Source organism: Lepus europaeus, chromosome 9 (assembly GCF_033115175.1).
Source record: "Lepus europaeus isolate LE1 chromosome 9, mLepTim1.pri, whole genome shotgun sequence".
In the NCBI taxonomy this organism is placed as follows: domain Eukaryota; kingdom Metazoa; phylum Chordata; class Mammalia; order Lagomorpha; family Leporidae; genus Lepus; species Lepus europaeus.
In genome coordinates, this window is record NC_084835.1 from 69,735,251 (window position 1) to 69,758,751 (window position 23,501).

Consider the following 23,501-nt stretch of genomic DNA (forward strand, 5'->3'; position numbering starts at 1 on the left):
TAGTAAAACATTCAGCTTACTGATGTAGATCACTGGTAGATCATTTGTAGAGATCAATTTATCAAAGACTAAACTTTATAAAAAATTTACCTGGTCATGGCATTGATACCATTTATGGTTCCTTGTTCTCGGTGACATAGACATTCTTAAACATTTGACCAGTTATCTGTTGAACTTTGTCCTGATTTGGTTCTTTTTGCAAGAGATTCATAGAATTAGTGGAGTTTTTCAGAAATTGCTAAGATCAGCGTGGTATTTCTTCATAGTCTTCAGAACAAGTTTCTTCTTTTCTTTTGGGGGAGGGGTAGGGGAGAGTTTGCTTCTAGGGCCTACAAGTAGATAGTAATTAATTCAGTTCAGATTCTTTTTATAAACTATGTATCTTATTCAAAACTTAACTAATTATAACCAACATATACCTCTGGTATTGACTGTAACATTGAAATAATGAGGTTAAAAAAATCTTTTCAGAGTATAGAGGAGTGAATTTTTAGAGATGGTGATTTTTTGCTAGGTTTTAAAAAAAGTCATAAATGAGAAATCATGATCATTTGAAAACTTCTTTTTTGTACCCTTGTCTTTATTAGTTACCTGAATTTTGGTGGTTCTGCTTGTGTTGAATACAAATTTTAAAAGATGCTTAAATACCTAATTTTGATTAGTTATTTTGATTTTTCAAGAAGTTTAATATAAACGATAACTTACCAGAACAGCCAACTTTTCCAAAGTCTCAAAAGAACTGACAGATTTTAGCCTCGGAGCACCTAGGTTTTAGCTTGATTATTTAGCATGAGAAGAAATTATACTTGGTGATGATATTAAAAGGATAGTTTAAAAGAAAACCTCAAGAATTTTTCAGATTTGACCAAGGAGATTTAAAAAGGGCAAGGGTAGTAGAATTTCTGCAGCCTGTGACAAAAGGCTGGTGCAGCTTGTAGAGAACAAATCAAAAGGTAGCAGTAGATAGCCCAGTACTCTAACAGTTTCAGCAATGCAGCATTAGAATTACACTTTGCACATTCTGATTTTTTTGTGTGACCAATTAATAGTAAGCATTAAAAATGATCTACCAACTTTTTTGGTTGACTAAACCTTGAAATAGACAGTTAATCATTTTTAAAAGGTAGTCTATTTTGGAAGCAGGATGTGATTTACCCGGATTGCAAATTATCATTTAATCTGAAACAGTAAAAACTAAACCTTTAATAATGTCAGTGATAGTAATGGATTTGCACATTTTTTACATCGAGTTATCTGCCATGATATTTGGACATTTCTTTTTACACTACCTAAGCTCTTAACTTGAACTGTGAAATTAGGCTATGCCCAGATAGAATTTAGTTTAATGATAAGAACATGTATCAAGTCAGTAATAAGTAAGCATGCAGAAAGTCATAAGCGTCCTTAAAAGTATAGGCCTTGTGATGCTCTGTTACCTGTAAGCCTAGTGTTGTGCAGCATTTGCAGCAGGAAGAGAGGCAATGACCTACAGAGTCACAGCAGCCGCAGCCATCTCATCTTGTTCCTCACTCGATTCGCTGATTCAGCACTTCTTTTCATGAGCCCGGTGAACTTAAGGAGATGTATCGTGAATACAGAGCCTCACCTTTTAAGATAAATTTGAAAAACAAACGAGGAAGCCTAATTTTTCCTTTCCCTCACCTTCCCATTAAAAAACAACCAGCTCCTGTACTGTTGAATCAGCATAGGCCATTTGATTTGGAATGTCATTTACCAGTATTGCACAGAAATGTAGAGAAAGTTAAGCAACCAAGAAAGGTTGCTACAATGACCAAGAAAATAAATCTAGCTTATTTGTCAGATGAAATGCTTCAGAATAGGGGAAAAAGTTGCAGAGGAAGTTAATTTCACAGTCTTCAAAAAAGACAACAAAACACCTCCCCCATCCCCCTCAAGTTACTGTAAACATTCCCCCTGTTTTCGTTTGCCCACCAGAATACATTTGGGTTCTTCTCACTTCTCAGGAAATATTCTGCATCTTTTCTTGCTTTGAGATTTTTTGTTTGTTTGTTTTTAGTTTCCAGGATTAAATGGTAGAACAGTAGTGAAGCTACCTTGTCATGTCCAGAGGTCAAGTCTGCAAGCGAGGTCAGGACTTCCACATGGTCACTACAGAGACCAACTTATATTCTTCCCTCAGTGACCACAGGCTAAACTGTTACAGCTTTATAGGCAGCTAAGCATTTGAAACATGCACTCCCAGGCAAACAGGCTCTCTTGTGCCTCTCTCTTCCCTGACCATATTTAGTCAACCATAGCAAAAAATAGTCTCTCAGCTGTCGATTGTCGATCTAAAAGCTGAGGAAGCTTCTATCTTGCTTTCTGCCTATTGATTGTTCATCCTGCAGTCCAAACACTGCTTTGCCATTTGTCCTGCCTTTTTTTTTTTTTTTTTTTTTTTTTTTTTTTTTTTTTTTTGAGGACTGCCAAATAAAGCGGTCTCTCATGTTTCCACTTACATTTCCCAGATTTTCACTGGGCTTGCGCTGAGACGAGGAAAGCCTGATGCAGCTGTCACTATACTTAGAAGCACTGCAGAGAAAAAAGGAAAGAGAGTGAAAATTGTCCTGGCTAGTAACAAGACAATCTTTAGATAGATATGGAACAAGTAAAAATCCCCTGCTGCCAAAATACATTTTAGAACCTGATTTTTGGTTGGTAAGAAGTGTTATGGAATGTGATACGTAACATAGCTGAAGGCCTGAGGGATTTTTATAGGGTGCTGTTACAGCTAGTTATTGTTGTAAATGCTTTTTAAATTTATTGAATAGTATTTGAATGGAAAATATGTAGAAATGGTATGTTACCTGTATATTGATGGTGGAGAGGGATCACCAAGGAAGAAGAAAGTAGTGTGTAAATGTAATCTTGGAAATGCTACTTAAAACAATTTGATGTCAGTTTTGGTTAATTTTTTGTAGTGCATAGGTGAAAAACAGGGTTCAGAATATTTTTGAGTAGTTGAATGCCTTTTTTACTGAAGCTAATTATATGTTGTGTAGAAATATTAAGATACATTTTATTATGAATTCTATTTTATGTTCAAATGTGAAGAAATTTATTGTTTCCTTTCAGCATTGCCATGGCTCTCTGATTTTCTGAAGTGGCATTCAAAAGTGGTTATTGCATTCTTTGCCACAGACTAGAAGAATCACTAACCTTTCTATAACTTTGATAAGTAGTGTATGTCTCAAAGGGAAAATATTCTTATTCTAAATTTTAATAGCATATTCACAACAACTTTTAATATGAAAATTTTTTTAACCATAGAGAAAAGAATACTAAAAATTAAAAAAATCTATGGAGGTATAATTTAAGATCTCACAAACCTAAAAATGCCCACGAGAAATCAACTAAAGCTTGATCTTAATTCAAATATATTATTTCATCTATTCATGAAGTTAAGAAACAAACAAAGAAAACCATTATCAGTTTCCTGAGCTCATTCTCCTATAGGAAAAAATTGTCCTTGACTTTTTTTAATGTTTAATGCTCTACCAGTTTAATTATTTTGGATAGCTTGTTTAAAACAGTGACTTTAGGAATGCTTCTGTAGATATTTGGCAATTTTAAAGAGCCATCTTTCCTAAATATTGAAAAATATTTACACACATTTCGAGAAATTGACACGTTTCAGGATGTAAAATAGGTTAATTTTCAGGTTTCTAAATTATCCTATTTTTGTTAACCATTTTGTTAACAGTGAGGGTTTTTTGTTTGCTTGTGGTTTTTAGCAAGCACTCATACGATGTATTACATACCAGGTACTTTATCCTATTTTTGTTAACCATTTTGTTAACAGTGAGGTTTTTTTTGTTAGCTTGTGGTTTTTAGCAAACACTCATATAATGTATTACGTACCAGGCACTCTTGTAAGCCCTTTAAATATTAATGTCACTTAATTTTTACTCACCCCCATGTGAGGAAGGGAACTGAGGCATAGAAGTTAAGTACCTACTCAAGTCACTGGTCATTTTGGCTAGGGTCAAAATTTGAGCTCAGGTAGTTTGTGCCATGTTGCTGCTCTGATTTGCAATAATGAAATGAAGTAGGGAGTTACTACTCCTGGAGACTCAGCCAGACACAACAAGTAGAATATGTTGCTGTTCTTGCCTTAGTGTATTCTGAAAGATGATTGTTCATTCCTTCTATTCAACAAAAGATTCATTCCTTCTATTTAACAAAACTTTGAACTCTTTATGCCAGCTGGCAAAGTATAATTTTTTATACAAAATGTGTTCACCTTGTGTAATAACCTGCTTTTAGCATACCCCAGAGAACTTCTCTTGCTATTGGTGAACTTTCCTCATAATGACCTTTATGGATTCTGGGCCAACCTGCTTTACCAATTGGAAGGGGGGAATTGTTCATTAATTTAGCCAACATTTATTGAATGTCTAGTATGTGTTACAGTGTTCTGTTTTTTATTTTTTAAGCATTAAATAATACTAATAAGTAAGGCCTCTACAGTGTAGCTCCTGTGATTTGTTTGGAAAAAATTGCCTGTCTCTGAAGAAAGATTCCAAAGCACAGCAGGCCCTAAATATTGATCCAGTGCCATTTGAGTACTGCATACCAACGTGGACAGCTGCTTGTCCCCTCTACTTCTTAGAATTCATTTGTTCATCATTCAGCAAACGTTTGAGTAGTACCATGTGCCAGGGATTATGCTAGGCACCACTATTAGTTGTTCCAGAACTTAATGCTTCTTTGGCACGATTCACAAATGCCTGCTTAACTGGTAGTAAGACCTTATCTTTGAAACATCCATGTCCTTAGCCTCTTGAAAAACAACTAGATTGAGGAGTAAAGAGAATTATTTGAGCATTAGGGGAAAAGTTACCACATCTCTTATACTATGCTCCACAGGTGAGAACATGTTGGCTTAAAATTACTTATTTATTGAGCTAGAAACACCCTTTTCCCAGTAACTCTGTGGACCTCCAGTCCTACAGCATGACAAGTCTTCTCTGAATTAACCACAGTGCTGTATGAGACAGCGTGTAGCCAGCCTTCGAGCTAATAGTGTATGTTCCTAAGATTGCCTATGCCAAGGAAAGGAAGGAGATAGGCTCCTGGGAACTGCTGTCATTGACCATAGGGTAAGGGGATCTTTTGCTTAAGTTTCCATTAGTCCCCCTTGTTGGCTGGGCCCAGCGATGGGCAGGCTCTCTGTTTGTGGCCCTGTTCTACTTGTTTTTGTATGTTTTTTGAGGGGTTGGCAATTTCTTTTCTTATTTTTATTTTGTGGCCAATTGGGGAGTGAACCATCAGATGGAAGACCTCTCTCTCTCTCTCTCTCTCTCTGCCTCTCCTCTCTTTCTGTATAACTCTGACTTTCAAATAAATAAATAAATCTTTAAAATAAAAAGATTTACTTATTATTTAAAGGCAGAGTTCCAGAGAGCTGGTTGACTCCTCAAATGGTCTCAACAGCCAGGGCTGGGCCAGTAGTCTGGATCTCCATTTGGGTTTCCTATGTGGGTGGCAGGGGTCCAAGTACCTGGGCCATCTTCTGCTGCTTTTCCAGGCCCATTAGTAGGGAGTGGGATTGGAAATGAAGCAATTGAGTCATAAAGGACTCAACTAGTGCTCATACAAAGATGCCAGTGTTGCAGCCAGCTGCTTAACCTGTTTTGCCACAATGTCTGTTTTGGCAATTTCTAATTAATATAGCAAGCTATAGATCTTTTTTTTTAAACTTTTATTTAATGAATATAAATTTCCAAAGTACAGCTTATGGATTACAATGGCTCCCCCCCCCCATAACTTCCCTCCCACCCGCAATCCTCCCCTTTCCTGCTCCCTCTCCCCTTCCATTCACATCAAGATTCATTTTCAATTCTCCTTATATACAGAAGATCAGTTTAGTATATATTAAGTAAATATTTCAACATTTTGCACCCACATAGCAATACAAAGTGAAAAATACTGTTGAAGTACTAGTTATAGCATCAAATCACAATGTACAGCACATTAAGGACAGAGATCTTACATGATATTTTTAAAAAATTGATTAATTTTCTATGCAATGTCCAATTTAAAACCAAGTTTTTTTTTTTCATTTTCAATTATCTTTATATACCGAAGATCAATTCAGTATATACTGAGTAAAGATTTCGGCCGTGGCTTAACAGGCTAATCCTCCGCCTTGCGGCGCCGGCACACCGGGTTCTAGTCCCGGTTGGGGTGCCGCATTCTATCCCAGTTGCCCCTCTTCAAGGCCAGCTCTCTGCTATGGCCCGGGAGTGCAGTGGAGGATGGCCCAAGTGCTTGGGCCCTGCACCCGCATGGGAGACCAGGAGAAGCACCTGGCTTCTGGCTTCAGATCAGCACGATGCACCAGCCGCAGTGGCCATTGGAGGGTGGACCAATGGCAAAAAGGAAGACCTTTCTCTCTCTCTCTCTCTCTTATTATCCACTCTGCCTGTCCAAAAAAAAAAAAAAAAAAAAAAAAAAAAAAAGATTTCATCAGTTTGCACCCAAGCTATAGATCTTAAAAATTAATCTACCTCGAATCGCCATTGAAGAATTCCAAATTATTGTGTTGAAACTCTATCCTCAGAGAGGAGTATTTTTTTACTCCTTAAGTCTGGGCTGTGCAAAATGACTTCCAGAGAGCCTAGTACAGAGAAGAGGGCTGGGGAGTAACTTGACAGTGCAGCAGCCTGAAAGCCACCACTGCCTCAGCCAAGAGTTAGAAGCCATGCGATGGTCTGTGCCCTTGTATGATGTGTTGAGATGACGCTTTAATCTGTGGGTTTCCTCTCACAAACCATACCCTCTGTGAAATCATGAGGAAGACATGAGACAGATTCCAACCTGGAATAGTCTACCAAAGATTCAATTAGTACTTCTCAAAAGTGTCAGTTATCAAAAACGGGGAAGTCCGGAGCCTAAGGAGGCATGATAATGACATGTAATGTATTCAGAGAAAGAACGCTACATAAAACTAAGGAAATCTCAGAGGGTGGACTTTAGTTAATAACAACCTATCATTGTTAGCTCCTTAGTTGTAACTGATGTACACTGTTAATAGGTATGTGAGGTATATGGGAATGCTGTCCTATCATTGCAATTTTTTGTTAATCTAAAATTGTTCCAAAATAAAAAGTTTATTTTAAAACAACAGGATCTGGTGTTGGGGCTTAGCAGGTTAAGCTGCTGCCAATGTTGCCAGCATCCCATATGGGCACCAGTTCCAGTCCTGGCTGCTGTTACTTCCTATGCAGCTCCCTGCTAATGTGCCTGGGAAAGCAGTGCAAGATGACCCAACTATTTAGGCCTCTACTACCCACGTGGGAGACCTGGAAGAAGCTCCTGGCTCCCAGCTTTGGTCTGGTCCAACCCTGGCCATTTTGGCCAATTGGAAGATTCTTTCTTTCTTTGTCTCTCTCTCCCCCTCTCTCCCCCCCTCCCCCTCTCTCTCCCTCTCCCTTCCTCTCTCTCCCTCTCTCTCCCTCTTTCTCTGTAACTATAACTTTCAAATAAACAAAATTTTTTTTTTTTGACAGGCAGAGTGGACAGTGAGAGAGAGAGAGACAAAGAGAAAGGTCTTCCTTTTTGCCGTTGGTTCACCCTCCAATGGCCGCCGCGGTTGGCGCGCTGCGGCCAGCGCACCGCGCTGATCCGATGGCAGGAGCCAGGTGCTTCTCCTGGTCTCCCATGTGGGTGCAGGGTCCAAGCACTTGGGCCATCCTCCACTGCACTCCCAGGCCATAGCAGAGAGCTGGCCTGGAAGGGGGGCAACCGGGACAGAATCCGGCGCCCCGACCGGGACTAGAACCCAGTGTGCCGGTGCCGCAAGGCAGAGGATTAGCCTAGTGAGCCGCGGCGCTGGCCTCAAATAAACAAAATTTTAAAAAAGCAACACAAAATTGAATCCAACCCTTCCTGACAGTTGACAGTTGAACTTGCCATTTTTAAATTTTTAAAAATTTTTTTAGAGAACTCCAATCCACTGGTTTACTTTGCAAATGCCCACCATATCCTTTCCCTTTGCACTGGCCAAAACTAGCTAGGAGACAGGAACTCAGTCCAGGTCTTTCACATGGTTGGCAGGGACCCAACAACTGGAGCCATCACCTGCTGCCTCGCAGGGCCTGCATTGGCAGGATGTGGGAGTCAGGACAGGTGCTCTAGTGTGGGATTTGGGTGTCCTAACCACTAGGTCAGACACTTGCCTCATTAATTTTGACATGCATTAATTCTGATTTGAGACTGTGTGTGATATTCTCCACAGTTTAGAGTTATTTTGCTATAATTGATTTCAAGAAAATATTAAGTATATTTTAATAGTATATTTTAAAGCAAGACATAGTTTAGAATAATTTTTTTCAACATCAGTCTTATTTAAAGATTTACTTTAAAAAAGGCATTTCTTGAATGTTGGTAATTTTGAATCTGTGAAAATTGTGCAGTAGTCAGATTTGTGTAACGTAGAGGATGGATTTAGAAGGGGAGCTGTTAAAAAGGTACAGAGGAAGGAAGGCCTTTCCAAAGAGTGTTGGCAGCCTTGGGTAGGGGAGGGTTTTAGTTTTAAAAGGGAACGTCAACACAACAAATGGAACGTGAGAGGAAGAAGAGGGAGTCTAGAATGATGCCTCCATGTCTGACTAGGATGGCTGATTAAGTGGTAAACAGGGGTAACAGAGATTAAGAGGACCCTAGGAAGAGCGGAAGGGGAGAGGGATTTGGACTATGTAGGTAATAGGTCAGTAATCTAGAGAGTATTTATAATACTATTATATTGAAAAGTTTCAGACTCTGTACTAATACGTTTCTGCTTAGAGTATCTCCTTTAATTCTTACAATAACCTTATGGCATTTTATAGATATTTTGATGTAAATTTTGGTGCCACTTATGATTTATGACCATTTGTTGCAGTTAGAGATACAAGGCAGGGATATTATGGGTGAGAATATATAGTTAAGGTTTCATAAGCCTAGGATTTTAGCCTCAGCTTAGTAAGTCCAGAAGTAATTGGACTTGAGATGACTAACAGTAATTAAACTTACAAGAAGTTGATATATGTCAGAATGCTAAATTCCTGTTACAGAAAGAAATGTCATTGCTAAAGTGAATTGTAGAACTCATAGTACCTGATAAGATTTTTTTTCCCTGCTAGGAGAACAAACAAATCTGTAAGAAGCAAAATTAAGATTGGAAATTGACTTATGAGCAAGACAATTTGAATGATATTAATGGATAGTGTCATCAACCTGTGGTAGTTCTACATGATGATGTACTGTAATGGAGATAACATTCCATTGTGGGGAAACTTAGGGTATCAGGATTGCCTGTCTGGAGACTCTCTGCTGACAATTCTGAGGGTACACCGTCAAATTCTTGTTCTTATTCTTTCTCTAGGCTTCACATAAACCATTTTCTCTTTTTCATAACCAATTATTATTTTCCAGACAAACATAACTTTCATCTTTTTAAAATTATAATTCTATCCTGGTAATTTAACTTTTAGCCCAATTGGACTTCTGGATATCTGCTACAAATTGGTTTTCCTAGTTATTACCTATGTTTTGTATATTTAATTGACTGTTAGCTGATGTGTGCATTATCACTTGTCAGTGTAACACTTTCAGTAAGAAATCAGAAAATACTATACCTATTTAAAATACCTTGTTAATATTGTAATAATTTAGTTATCAGTATGAGACACTTGCGTTAAATAATGCCACATATCTTTCATTTTTTTAAGTATTTATTTTTATTTGAAAGGCACACTTAGAGGGAGAGAGAGAGAGAGAGAGAGAGACCTTCCATATTCTGGTTCGCTCCCCAATGATTGTAACAGCCAGGGCTGAGCCAGGCCAAAGCCAGGAGCCAGGAGCTTCTTCTGGGTCTCCCACATGGGTGCAGCGGCCCAAGCACTTGAACCATCTTCCGCTGCTTCTTAGGCACATAAGCAGGGAGCTGGATTGGAAGTGGAGCAGCAGGGACTTGAACTGGTGCCCATTTAGGATGCTGGTGTTGTAGGGAGCAACTTTATCCACTTCGCCACAATGCTGGCCCCTCAATTTTTATTTTATAATATATAATATAATATATATTTTATAATATATTCTTATTTGCTCAGTATTGTGGGAGGAACAAAGATGATGCATTCATTCCTTGGTACCGTGGAGAATTGGTTCAAGACTTCCCATGAATACCAAAATCAGCACATGCTCAAGTCCTTTACATAAAATGATGTGGTATTTGCATATGTCCTACAAAAATCCTTCCAAATACTTTAAATCATCCGATTGAAATGTAAATAATTGTTAGGGTCCTTTGTATAGGAAGTGATGAGGAGGGAAAAAAATCCCATACATGGGGCCAGGTGTTTTGCCTTGCATTTAAGATGCCATTTGGGATAGCTGCATCTCATAATGGAGTGCCTGTGTTCAAGTCCCAGCCCTGGTTTCAGACTCCAGCTTCCTGATAATGCACACTCTCCGATGCAGCAGGTGATGGCTCAAGTAGTTGTATTCCTGCCACCCATGTGGGAGACCCAGATTCAGCTGTAGGCTCCTGGCTTTGGCCTGGCTCAGCCCAGCTGTTTTAAGCAGATGGGAGATCTCTGTCTCTTTGCCTTTGAAATAAATGTTATTTTTAAAAAGTTAGTACATGTTCAGTATGATGCAATTCTGTTTTTAATATTTTTGATCTGTGCTTGAGTGAATCCACAGAGGTAGAATCCAAAGATATGGCCTGCTGACTACATTTTAATTGTGGTTATATTTAAGTGTAGTTAGCAATGTTTGTGTAAGTGGGATTAATTAACAGATTTGTTTTGAAATGAAAACTTTCTTCCTGAAACACTGAGCTCCGCATCTTAATTTTAGGCTTTGCTTTATTTGGTAGAATATGATCTTGAAGGGACTCTGTAGTCATGAGTTGCTGTCTTTTTCTTGTTCTGACAGTTCAGTTACAAATATTCTAAGAGAAGGAAAAGTAAAAAATCTCCAAGTTGAAAGCAGAGGCAACAGACTTCCAAGAGTACATATCTATTACTGGTTCAGTATGTTAGTAGTTTTCTGTGCCATTGACTCAGGTACTCCAGCTTCTCCTGACTTGTTCACTTAGGAAATGCGAGACCAGAACAGCGAACTATGGCTCCATCTCCACAGCATATGCTCAGATGCTCAGGATAGGAATTGTTCCCCTTGCCTTTTCCTTCCTATGTACTGGTGGTGCACAATGCAAGAATGTTCTTTTGAAACTAGAAAGAGAGGGAATACCTGAATCCACAAGCCAATTTCTAAGGCATTTCTATTCAATAAAATGTTTTAAATTAAACTAATAATTGTATATAGTTAAGTGAAATACTGCTACAAAGCTTGTAATGAAAGATCACTGGCTTCTGCTTGTTCCCACTTTCCCCCTTTGTCCTTCCCACCAATAACTGGCAGCTTACCCTGTGCTTTCTTACTTACCAATTATAAACATTATCTGGTGGCATCATGTTTTAGTAAATAAAGATTTAAAACTATTAACACCCTCTGTTACTGCTATTCCTCTCAACATAGTTATCTCACAGCTTTTGTTTAAATCAGTAACAGGTGTTTGCATTTTAAATGATTACCTTCCATTTTTAATAAAATTTGGCCCACATGATTTAATATTTATATCTAATAAACTTTCTTTTTTAATAGAAAACTTTTATTTAATAAATATAAATTTCAAAAGTATAACTTTTGGATTTTAGCGGTTCTTCCCCCACATAACCACCCTCCCATCCGCAAACCATCCCATCTCTTACTCCCTCTTCCATACTATTCTTCATTAAGATTGATTTTTAATTATCTTTATATACAGAAGATCAACTGTATACTAAGTAAAGATTTCAAGAGTTTGCACCCACACAGGCACACAAAGTACTGTTTGAAGACTAGTTTTACCGTTAATTCTGATAATACAGCACATTAAAGACAGAGGTCCTACATGGGAAGCAAGTGCACAGTGACTGCTGTTGTTGATTTAACAATTGACACTCGCCGGCGCCGCGGCTCACTAGGCTAATCCTCCACCTTGCGGCGCCGGCACACCGGGTTCTAGTCCCGGTCGGGGCGCCGGTTCTGTCCCGGCTGTCCTTCTTCCAGGCCAGCTCTCTGCTGTGGCCAGGGAGTGCAGTGGAGGATGGCCCAAGTGCTTGGGCCCTGCACCCCATGGGAGACCAGGAGAAGCACCTGGCTCCTGGCTTTGGATCAGCGCGGTGCGCCGGCCGCAGCATGCCTACTGCGGCGGCCATTGGAGGGTGAACCAATGGCAAAAGGAAGACCTTTCTATCTGTCTCTCTCTCACTGTCCACTCTGCCTGTAAAAAAAAAAAAAACAAAACAAAAAAACAATTGACACTCTTATTTATGATGTCAGTAATCACTCGAGGCTCTTGTCATGAGCTGCCAAGGCTATGGAAGCTTCTGGAGTTCACAGACTCCGACCTTATTTAGACAAGGCCATAGTCAAAGTGGAAGTTCTCTCCTCCCTTCAGAGAAAGGTACCTCCTTCTTTGATGACCTCTTCTTTCCACCGGGATCTCACTCACAGAGATCTTTCATGTAGGTCATTTTTTGTCACAGTGCATGAGATACTCTCATGGGCTTTTTAGCCAGATCTGAATGGCTTAAGGGCTGATTCTGAGGCCAGGGTGTCTAATAAACTTTCTAAAAGAAGTATGAAGCCCCTATAATTCTGTTTCTCACATGGTCAAATGTGTAGGGTAATAGATAATGTATGACATTAGCATCGTGATTAGCTAAACATTTAGTAATAATGTGGTACCAGTACTTTCTCCCCATTAAGAGCCTGAGTCAAAATCTACATATTCTCCGGCATTCTATTTTTTAATGATTTTATTTATTTATTTATTTATTTGAGAGAGTTAGAGAGGAAGAGAGAAAAGTATTTCCTCAGCTGGTTCACTCTTCAGATGGCCTCAACGGCTGGAGCTAAGCCAATCCGAAGTCAGGAGCCAGGAGCTTCTTCTGGGCTCCCACATGGGTGTAGGAGCCCAAACATTTGGGCCATTTTCCATTGCTTTTCCAGGCCACACCAGAGAAATGGATTGGAAGAGGAGCAGCTGGGATTCGAACTGCACCATATGGTATTCTGGCACCACAGGTGGAGGCTTAGCCCACTATGCCATAGTGCCAGCCAGTATTTTATTTTAATCCACTGAGTAAGGAGAATTAGAATCCGTAATAATTACTGAGGGGCCGGTGCCCACAGATCACTAGGCTAATCCTCTGCCTGTGGCGCCGGCACCCTGGGTTCTAGTCCTGGTCGGGGTGCCGGATTCTGTCCTGGTTGCTCCTCTTCCATTCCAGCTCTCTACTGTGGCCCAGGAGTGCAGTGGAGGATGACCCAGGTCCTTGGGCCCTGTACCCGCATGGGAGACCAGGAGGAAGCACCTGGCTCCTGGATTCAGATTGGCGCAGCACGCTGGCCGTAGCGGCCACTTTGGGGGTGAACCAACGGAAAAAGGAAGACTTCTCTCTGTCTCTCTCTGTCTCACTGTCTAACGCTGCCTGTCCAAAGGAAAAAAAAAAAATTACTGAGAAACTAAAGCAAGAAAGCTGTGTGAGGTCCATGAATGGGAATTAGGGGTTTGTAGACTTACTGAAAGTTGTAAGTCAAGGTTTTGATGTGCATTTCTCTTGAGGAATCTATAGCTTTCAGTAGATTTCCAAAGAAGTTTATCACTTCCCAGACAGAGATTGGAACTCAGTAAAAGCCACTGATTAAAAAGGAGCAGGGGGCCGGTGCCATGGCTCACTTGGTTAATCCTCTGTCTGCGGCACTGGCATCCCATATGAGTACCGGGTTCTAGTCCTGGTTGCTCCTCTTCCGGTCCAGCTCTCTGCTGTGGCCTCAGAGGACAGTGGAGGATGGCCCAAGTGCTTGGGCCCCTGCACCCACATGGGATACCTGGAAGAAGCTCCTAGCTCCTGACTTCTGATCAGCCCAGCTCTAGCCGTTGCAGCCATTTGGGGAGTGAACTAGCAGATAGAAGACCTTTCTGTGTGTGTGTGTCTCCCTCTGTAACTCTGCCTCTCAAATAAATTAAATCTTAAAAAAAAAAAAAAAAGCTTGAAGTTGTGGCTATCTTTTTTTAATTTCAGTTTTTTAAACACATAAATATTGTACATATTTTGGGGATACCAGGTGATGTTTCAAAACCGTTTACATTGTATACTGTCCAGATAAGGTAAACTTAACTATCTGCTAAGAGTTTAACAGGGTTTTTTTTTTTTTTTTAATTTGTGAAAACATTTAAAATCCTTTCTTCCAGTTTTTAAATAGTACATTATCAATATATATATAGTCATGCTACTGTGCAATGAATTCCAGAAGTTTTCCTATTTAAGTACCCATTAACCTTTCCCCATCTCTTTCTCTCCCTCATATAATACTTTAAAAAAAAAGATTTTTTTTTATTTATTTGAAAGGCAGAATTACAGAGAGGCAGAGGCAGAGAGAGAGAAAGAGAGGTCTCATTTGCTGGTTCATTCTCCAGATGGCCGCAACAGCTAGAGCTGGGCTGATCCGAAGTCAGGAGCCAGGATCTACTTCTGGGTCTCCCACCTGGGTGCAGGGGCCCAAGGACTTGAGAGCTGGGCTGATCCGAAGCCAAGAGCCTGGAGCTGCTTCTGGGTCTCCCACGTGGGTGCAGGAAGCCTAAGGACTTGGGCCATCCTCCACTGCTTTCCCAGGCCATAGCAGAGAGCTGCATCAGAAGTAAAGCAGCCCTCACTTACCTGTACGTTTCTCTCATTGAATAAAATCCTTAAAAACTTAGCAACAATAACAAAAAGTTTGTGTGTGTGTGTGTGTGTGTATAACAGTGGTCATTGTTTAGACTCATGCATCACATTAGTGCTCTGTGTGCCAAGTCCAGTAATACTCTGAACAGTTACTTTAAGTCTCAGTCTTTCAGAATATTAGTAGATGAATATATTAAGAAAGTTTTTTCAAAATTGCATTTTTTTTTTTTTGACAGGCAGAGTGGACAGTGAGAGAGAGAGACAGAGAAAGGTCTTCCTTTTTTCCATTGGTTCACCCTCCAATGGCTGCTGCGGCCGGCGCACCGCGCTAATCTGAAGCCAGGAGCCAGGTGCTTCTCCTGGTCTCCCATGGGGTGCAGGGCCCAAGCACTTGGGCCATCCTCCACTACACTCCCAGGCCACAGCAGAGAGCTGGCCTGGAAGAGGGGCAACCGGGACAGAATCGGGCACCCCGACCAGGACTAGAACCCGGTGTGCCGGCGCCGAAGGTGGAGGATTAGCCTATTGAGCCGCAGCACCGGCCTCAAAATTGCATTGCTTTCTACATAAAATTTTTCAGATGAGCAAACTTACTGTTGTATTATAGTTTTTTTCAAGATGTGCTTATTTATTTCAAAGGCAGAGTTAATGGAAAGAGAAGGAGAGACACTGAGAGAAAGAGATTTTCCATAAGCTGGTTCACTCCCCAAATGCCCACAACAGGCTGAGGTTAGGCCATGCTGAAGCCGAGAGCACAGAACTCCATCTGGGTTTCCCAAATGGGTGGCAGGGACCCACACACTCAGGCCATCATCCGCTGCTTTCCCAGGCACATTAGCAAAGAGTTGGATCAGAAGTGGAGCAGCTGAACTGGAACTAGCACCCATAAGGGAGGCTGGCACTGCATGTCAAAGCTCAACCCACTGTGCTATAGCATATGCCACAGGACATGATTTTCTTTAAAAAGGAATGTCTTCTTTTGATTTCAGAAGGTTTTTTTTTGAATATTTTTTTCTAAAGATAATGAATGTCTAATTATATAGATATAATTTGATATTATAATTAACAATGTGAATTTCACTTTCAGTGCAATGCGTGTTTTGCTCTCTAAATTACCCAGACCATGGATCGTGGATGAGAAGAAAGATGATGGTTATACTGCCTTGCATCTGGCTGCTCTGAACAATCATGTAGAAGTGGCTGAACTGTTGGTACACCAGGTAGGAAAAGCAGTTTGCTCGTTTGTTTTTTAAACACAGTTTTGAGCTATTGCTATTTGTTTATCATTTCATCAGCTGCCTGTTAGTTGATCACAATAAAACTTTATGATGATGAAAAATCAGATATAATGCATATTCAGTCTTTTGCCTAACACTGATTCTTGAACATACAGTTCAGGAGTGTGTGTCTGTGTGTGTGTATATAAATAGTAAATTGTAGATCTGATTACCAGATTGTAATGTATACATGTCAAAAACAACAGAACTTTAAAGAAATAGTTCAGAAGTTGATACTTTCCCCCCTGCCATTTTAAGTCTGCTATTAAAATTGCTGCTGTTTTTGTTAATTACAATTTTTTTTTTCAAATCTAAATGACTTACGTTACATCAATATTATATTGCCTTGGTTCTTATTAGTGCTGTATTGTAAGTCTTGAAATCAGGTAGAGTAAACCTCCCAACTTCGTTCTGTTTTCTCAAAATTACTTTAAAATCTAGGTCTTTGGCATTTCTAACTAAGTTAATTTCCATTGAATCAGCTTAGTTTCGATTAGAGAGTCTATTAGGAGTTTGCTCTTATACATATTAAACTTGTTTTTAAATAGCTTTTTTGAGATGATATTGTAAATTGTTTTGTTCTTACACTTTCTCAGTTTCCAATTGAATATTGTTAGTGTATATAAATACAGTTATTTTTCATGTATCTTGTCACTTTGCTTAAACTGACTTATCAGCCTAACAACATCTTTGTAGGGTCCCTTAGTATTTTCTACATAGGTGATAGTACAGATCAAATGAATATAGAGAATGCAGAAGGATAGTCACACATATGTGGGGAATTGATTTTTATATTGTCTTGCCAAAGTCATTTAGTGGGGAAAGGAATAGTTTCTCATAAGTAGTGTTGAAACAAGTGGATTACCAGATGCCAAAAAGCAAGCAAAAGCACCAGAACCCGAGAAACTTGAACTTTTACCTAACACATTATACAGAAATGAAATTGGTTGTACACTTGAACATAAAAGCCTGAAGTATCAAACGTTCAGGGAAAATAGGAGTAGATCTTCTGCATTGGAGATATACAAAAGCTTTTATAGTCATAAAAGAAAAAATTACTAAGGCTTGTGAAAAATTAAACTTCTGTTTATCAAAAGATATTGGTAAGAAAATGAACAGGAAAGCCGAACTAAACAAAGGATATATATTTAAGAAAGGACTGGTATCCAAAACATGTAAAGAGCCTCCACTTAATAGTAAAAGGACAAATTACTATCTAAAAAGAGGCAAAAGTATCAACATCCACTTTGCCAAAGGAAGCACACAGTTAGCAAATAAACAAATGAAAATATCACTGGTTATTAAGGAAACATAATTATAAGCAGAGTAAGATATGATCACCCACAAGAACGGCCAAAATTAAAAAGACCAATACAACCAAGTGTTGATTAGGATGTGGAACAATTGGAATTCACATAACGTTGCTGGTGTTTTAAAAGCAGCCACTTTGCAAAACAATGGGGCGGTTCAAAGTTAAACATGTATTCACTGTATAATCCAGCAGTCCCACTTCTGGGGATGTACCCAGAACTGAAGGCACACTTCCACACAAGTACTTGTACTAAATGGTTATAATAGCTTTCTTTATAATATCCTCACAATAGAAGCAAATCTAAACGGTGGAGAAACTAGGAAAATTAAAGAAAATCCTCTGCTCTTCACTGTTATATGAGAACACACTCATCAGAAAATAAGGTGAAATCAAGTACCACAGGGCGATGCTCAAAGAAATATAAATATTGTAATGAAAACAAATCTGAAACTCCTGTCTTCTGGACTATGCATAGCATTCCTGAATTTTCATTTCTACCTCCCAAACAAGGGCACAGGAGGACATCAGAGTTGTAATCAGATGGCAAAAATGGTTCTAAGAGTAAACAAAATGATGGAAGTTTATCCTTTGAATCTTTAGCTCTTCACTTAATTCCATTTTTAGAAATTATGCCAGTCATTGTGCTAGAACTTTGGCGTGTTACATTAAGCCCATCCCATAGGTTTATTGTCAACGTTTTGGAGATGATGGAATAGGCATGAGATGGTATAATGCTTGCTTAAATTCTTGTAACTTATAAATGATAGGGCTTAGGCCAAGTCCCCTGACTTTAAGTTCAGTTGTTTTGCTTCTCAGTCCCTTTCTCTTTCAGCTCTTTGGCTGTCCTAGGAACCTGGGCAGGACTTCCTGTTCTCCCTTTAATGATCTTTTTATGTACTAATTAAGTGTTACCTTCTCATCTCAAGCAAAGTGTTTTCAGGAATGAGGAAGAGTTCAGTGATGTAGCAAGAGGAAGTGAATTTATCAGGTCTTTAAAGTTAATCTGAATCCATTATGAAAACTTAATAAGGGACTGGTGCTGTGGTGTAAGGGTAAAGCCACCACCTGCAGTGCCGGCATTCCCGTATGCTGGTTCGAGACTTGGCTGCTCCACTTCCAATCCAGCTCTCTCTGCTATGGCCTGGGAAAGCAGAAGATTTTTGCCCAAGTCCTTGGGCCCCTGCACCCGCGTGGGATACCTGGAAGAGGCTCCTGGCTTTGGATCGGCACAGTTGCGGCCAATTGGGGAGTGAACCAGCGGATGAAAGACCAATCTCTCTCTCTCTCTCTCTCTCTCTCTCTCTGCCTCTCCTTCTCTCTCTGTATAACTTTGACTTTCAAATAAATAAATAAATCTTAAAAAAAAAAAAAGAAAACTTAATAAAACAGCTACGTATTTGTAGTTCAGGAAGTTAATTATCTTCATTATTTTATGGTGGAGATGGAAAGAGACACGTTTGAGTTTGGTACTGTATTTTGTCTTTCAACTGTAGTTCAATAGAATCACTGTAATAAAAATAATTTTTAAAAACTTGCTGTTTTGCTGTTCTATTTTAGAAGAATTTATTGCTCTTTTTTTCTATATTAACAACAACTATTAACATATGAAAATAATGTTATAACAGCTGGATGAAAGAGAGTGGTCAACAGTGTTCTTTAGTCTTTATAAATAGTTACAGTTTTAGTGTTCATTGTTATCAAATTTCACCATTTAAAATGTATTCTTCTTGTTCAGGGTAACGCGAACTTGGATATCCAGAATGTGAACCAGCAGACTGCCCTCCACCTTGCTGTTGAACGACAACACACCCAAATTGTTAGGGTAAAGTACTTAGTAACATACATTGAGCTTACTCTTTTATTTTAACCAGACAGTTTTTGAACTTCTTGAAAATTGAAATGAAACAATGTGAGATTTCTCAAAAGGTTTAGTTAGATTATATATATAATTTTAGGCTAATATTTTACATCACTTGGGCAAAGAGTTTTGATTTCAATAGCAAAATTCTTTTTATAAAAAAGATTTATTTATTTATTTATTTATTTGAGAGGTAGAGTTACAGACAGTGAGAGGGGGAGACAGAGAGAAAGGTCTTCCTTCCGTTGGTTTACTCCCCAAATGGCTGCAACGGCCTTAGCTGCGCTGATAAAAAGCCAGGAGCCAGGTGCTTCTTCCCAGTCTCCCATGTGGATGCAGGGGCCCAAGCACTTGGGCCATCTTCTACTGCTTTCCCAGGCCATAGCAGAGAGCTAGACTGGAAGAGGAGCAGCAGGACTAGAACTGGTGCCCATTTGGGATGCTGGTGCCGCAGGTGGAGGATTAACCTACTGTGCCACGGCGCCAGCTCCTAATAGCAAAATTCTTTTTTTTTTTTTTTTTAACTTTTATTTAATGAATATAAATTTCCGGTGTACAGCTTATGGATTACAGTGGCTCCCCCCCCCCCCCCCCCGCAACCCTCCCCTCTCCCGCTCCCTCTCCCCTTCCATTCACATCAAGATTCATTTTCAATTCTCTTTATATGCAGAAGATCAATTTAGTATATATTAAGTAAAGATTTCAACAGTTTGTACCCACATAGAAACACAAAGTGAAACATACTGTTTGAGTACTAGTTATAGCATTAAATCACAATGTATAGCACATTAAGGACAGAGATCCCACATGAAGAGCAAGTGCACAGTGACTCCTGTTGTTGACCCAACAAATTGACACTCTAGTTTATGGTGCCAGTAACCACCCTAGGCTATGAAATTATAATTTAAGCTCTTATTTTGGCTATGCTATTACAGAAAAATGTTAGCCACCTCTTTTATAAGGTCTAAAGATTAAATTGTGCGTCCTACAGATTCCTTCATAATAGAATTAGTTTCCTGCCTTGAAGAGAATAGAGAAATGAAAGAACAAGTTGGGCTTAGAATAGAGAAATGAGGGAGCAAGTCCTAGATCGCTTGCTGACAATAGCAGTATCACATGTATACTTAGCAAACAGTTTCAGCCATTCGATAACAACTTAAGAAAACATTTACCAGAAGGTCCAATGCCTTCTGTAAATTTTAAGAATCATGTATTTGGAAACACCTCTTAAATATCTAACATGGTGTAGTTTGTTTAACCAGTAAACTTAAGCACAACCATCTAAAATGTTTTTAGTTTCTTTCTACCAACAAGTGTAAAACATATGATACAGAGATTCAGGTCACATGAATTAAAACGTATCTTTGATTAATTTTAGCAGCTTAAATTTATGGACAATCTTATCGATAAGCCAATTAAAATAAAACTCTTAATAAAATTTCCCCATGTGGACATACAATATGTACACACATATAACATAACATAATAGACCAATATAGCAATTTTAATAATAGCTTTTAAATTATTTAACTCTTTTTTGTAGATTGCCAATTGATTTGAATTGCTTTTTGTTTTTAGTAACCTCAGTTAACCATACTTTCTCTCAGTTGGTACTTTTAATACATTATTGGCTTCATCTGTTTACAGAGCCATCCCAAAGTACTGAATACAATAGAAGTGGCTGGAAAAAGTCCATAGGAACCTATAGGAGGACAGCTAAACACAGAATCAACAACGCCTAATAGCAAAATTCTTAAAAGTCTGATATTTAAAGTCTTTTTTTTTTTTTGACAGGCAGAGTGGACAGTGAGAGAGAGAGAGACAAAGAGAAAGGTCTTCCTTTTGCCGTTGGTTCACCCTCCAATGGCCGCCGCGGTAGCGCGCTGCGGCCGGCGCACCGCGCTGTTCTGATGGCAGGAGCCAGGAACTTATCCTGGTCTCCCATGGGGTGCAGAGCCCAAACACTTGGGCCATCCTCCACTGCACTCCCTGGCCACAGCAGAGAGCTGGCCTGGAAGAGGGGCAACCGGGACAGGATCGGTGCCCCGACCGGGACTAGAACCCGGTGTGCCGGCGCCGCAAGGCGGAGGATTAGCCTGTTGAGCCACGGCGCCGGCCCTATTTAAAGTCTTTATAGCTTTGTTGTCAGATTTGTAAATTTGCAGAATGTTAAATGAGAAAATTTCAAAATAACATAAAAATTAGTTTTAAAAATTATATTCCCTTTTGATTTGTAAATTGATAATAAACTACAAATTAAAAGCTTTGGCTGGGATGGGTGTTTGGCATAGCAGTTAAGTTGCCACTTGGGACACCCTCATTCTATCAGGAGTTCCTAGGTTTCAGTCCCAGCTCTGCTTCTGGGAAGCAAGAAGTGATGGCTTCAACTACGTAGATCCCTGCCACCTACATAGGAGACCTGAATTCAGTTCCTGGCTCCTTGCTTTTGCCTGATCCAGTTCTGGCTATTGTGGGCATTTAGGGAATGAACTAGTAGATGAGAGCTCTCTGTCTCTCTGCCTTTCAAGTAAATAAAAGTAAAATAAAATCTTTGGCTGGACATTTGCTGCTGCAAATTCAAAAAATGCTGAAATACGTATTTTACTAACCTGGTGTTTCAAAAAAAAATATTTGAAAGAATACTGGTTTAAATATTTTTGTAGAGTAACAGTTCCTAAAGTTTGGAGGCTGAACCACCATCATCAGCATCACCTGGGAACTTGGCAGAAAAGTTAAGGCTTATGTCCCACCTCAGACCAACTGTATCAGAACCTCAAGGGGTGGGAACCAGCAATCCCTGGGGTAACAAGCCCTCCAAGTAGTTCTGCTGCTTGTTCAAATTTGAGAAATACTGCCCTAAGGTGACTTTTTCTGTAATCTTTTTGGAATGGAGGGGGAAAAAATGTAATTTGCCAAGACAGGTAAGATTTTATGCTTGAGATTGATTTCATAGATAGTGGTTTGCAAGAGCTCTTTGATAGTATTTGGAGAAAGGATTAGGAAAATTGCTAAAGCTCCAAAAGTAAAGTCTTAAATAAACTTCCATCTACTGCTTAAGTTATCTGTTGAAATATGTCAGTTATGCATTTTATCTAAGAAGTTGTGGTTTAGTAAATGCTGTTCACATTTGTTATTTGAAATTCCTCTTAACCAAATATTCTTTTCTTTTTTTTAGATTTATTTATTTGAAAGTTAGAGTTACACAGAGAGAGGAGAGGCAGAGAGAGAGTCAGAGAGGTCTTCCATCCACTGGTTTACTCCCCAGTTGGCTGCAACAGCCAGAGCTGTGCCGATTCGAAGCCAGGAGCCAGGAGCTTCTTCCAGGTCTCCCACATGGGTGCGGGGGCCCAAGGACTTGGGCCATCCTCTGCTGCTTTCCCAGGCCATAGCAGAGAGCTGGATGGGAAGTGGAGCAGCTGTCTCTCCACCAGTGCCCATATGGGCTGCTGGCACTTCAGGCCAGGGCGTTAACCCACTACGCCATAGCACTGGCTCCCCAAATGTTCTTAATTTATCCTCTGTGCTATTTGGGCTTTCTTTTTCTTTTTCTTTCTTTCTTTCTTTTCTTTTTTTTTTTTTTTTGACAGGCAGAGTTAGACAGAGAGAGAGAGACAGAGAGAAAGGTCTTGCTTTTTCCGTTGGTTCAACCCCCAAGTGTCTGCTGTGGCCAGCGTGCTTCGCTGATCTGAAGCCAGGAGCCAGGTGTTTCCTCCTGGTCTCCCATGCGGGTGCAGGGCCCAAGGACCTGGGCCATCCTCCACTGCACTCCCGGGCCACAGCAGAGAGCTGGACTGGAAGAGGAGCAACTGGGACAGAACTGGCACCCCAACCGGGTCTAGAACCTGGGGTGCCAACACCGCAGGTGGAGGATTATCCTAGTGAGCCACGGCGCCGGCCATGGGCTTTCTTTATGACCATAAATTTGGAAAAAAAAAAAAAAAAAAAAGAAAGAGAAGGAATCAATAGTAACTTTTGCTTGTTTATTTAAATAGAAGAATTTTGAACATTATGATCTGGTCCTCATAGAAGTACTTAACTATATCAACTCACATACCTAAAATTTTCATCAAGGAAATGGATTAAGCAGCATATTGACTCTCATTTCCTTTTTTTTCCCCTAATTCAAAACATTTGAATAACCAGAAACACTTTCCTCTTTGTAAGGAGCCACAGAGTGTAAAATAGAAAACAAAGTTGTAAAAACCTGTAGTTTTAATGACAATTTCTTTAGAAAGTCAAGGACTCTCCCATGGATACTTTACATATGT

At 39.6% G+C, this 23,501-nt stretch overlaps 1 protein-coding gene and 1 long non-coding RNA gene across 2 annotated transcripts in view; one reads left to right on the forward strand and one right to left on the reverse strand.

The window, feature by feature from the left end:
- MIB1 (MIB E3 ubiquitin protein ligase 1) overlaps nucleotides 1-23,501 on the forward strand; it is a 153,462-nt gene that overhangs the window by 108,045 nt on the left and 21,916 nt on the right. Inside the window, exons 13-14 of the mRNA XM_062201449.1 lie at nucleotides 15,874-16,006; nucleotides 19,111-19,197. Coding sequence (XP_062057433.1) covers nucleotides 15,874-16,006; nucleotides 19,111-19,197 — 220 coding nt within the window. The remainder of the gene's footprint in view (nucleotides 1-15,873; nucleotides 16,007-19,110; nucleotides 19,198-23,501) is intronic.
- Nucleotides 100-2,148, reverse strand: LOC133766569 (uncharacterized). The gene is made up of 3 exons (XR_009866725.1): nucleotides 2,076-2,148; nucleotides 1,437-1,606; nucleotides 100-329 (listed from the first exon to the last, which is right to left on the reverse strand). It is a non-coding gene; the product is annotated as an uncharacterized LOC133766569 (long non-coding RNA).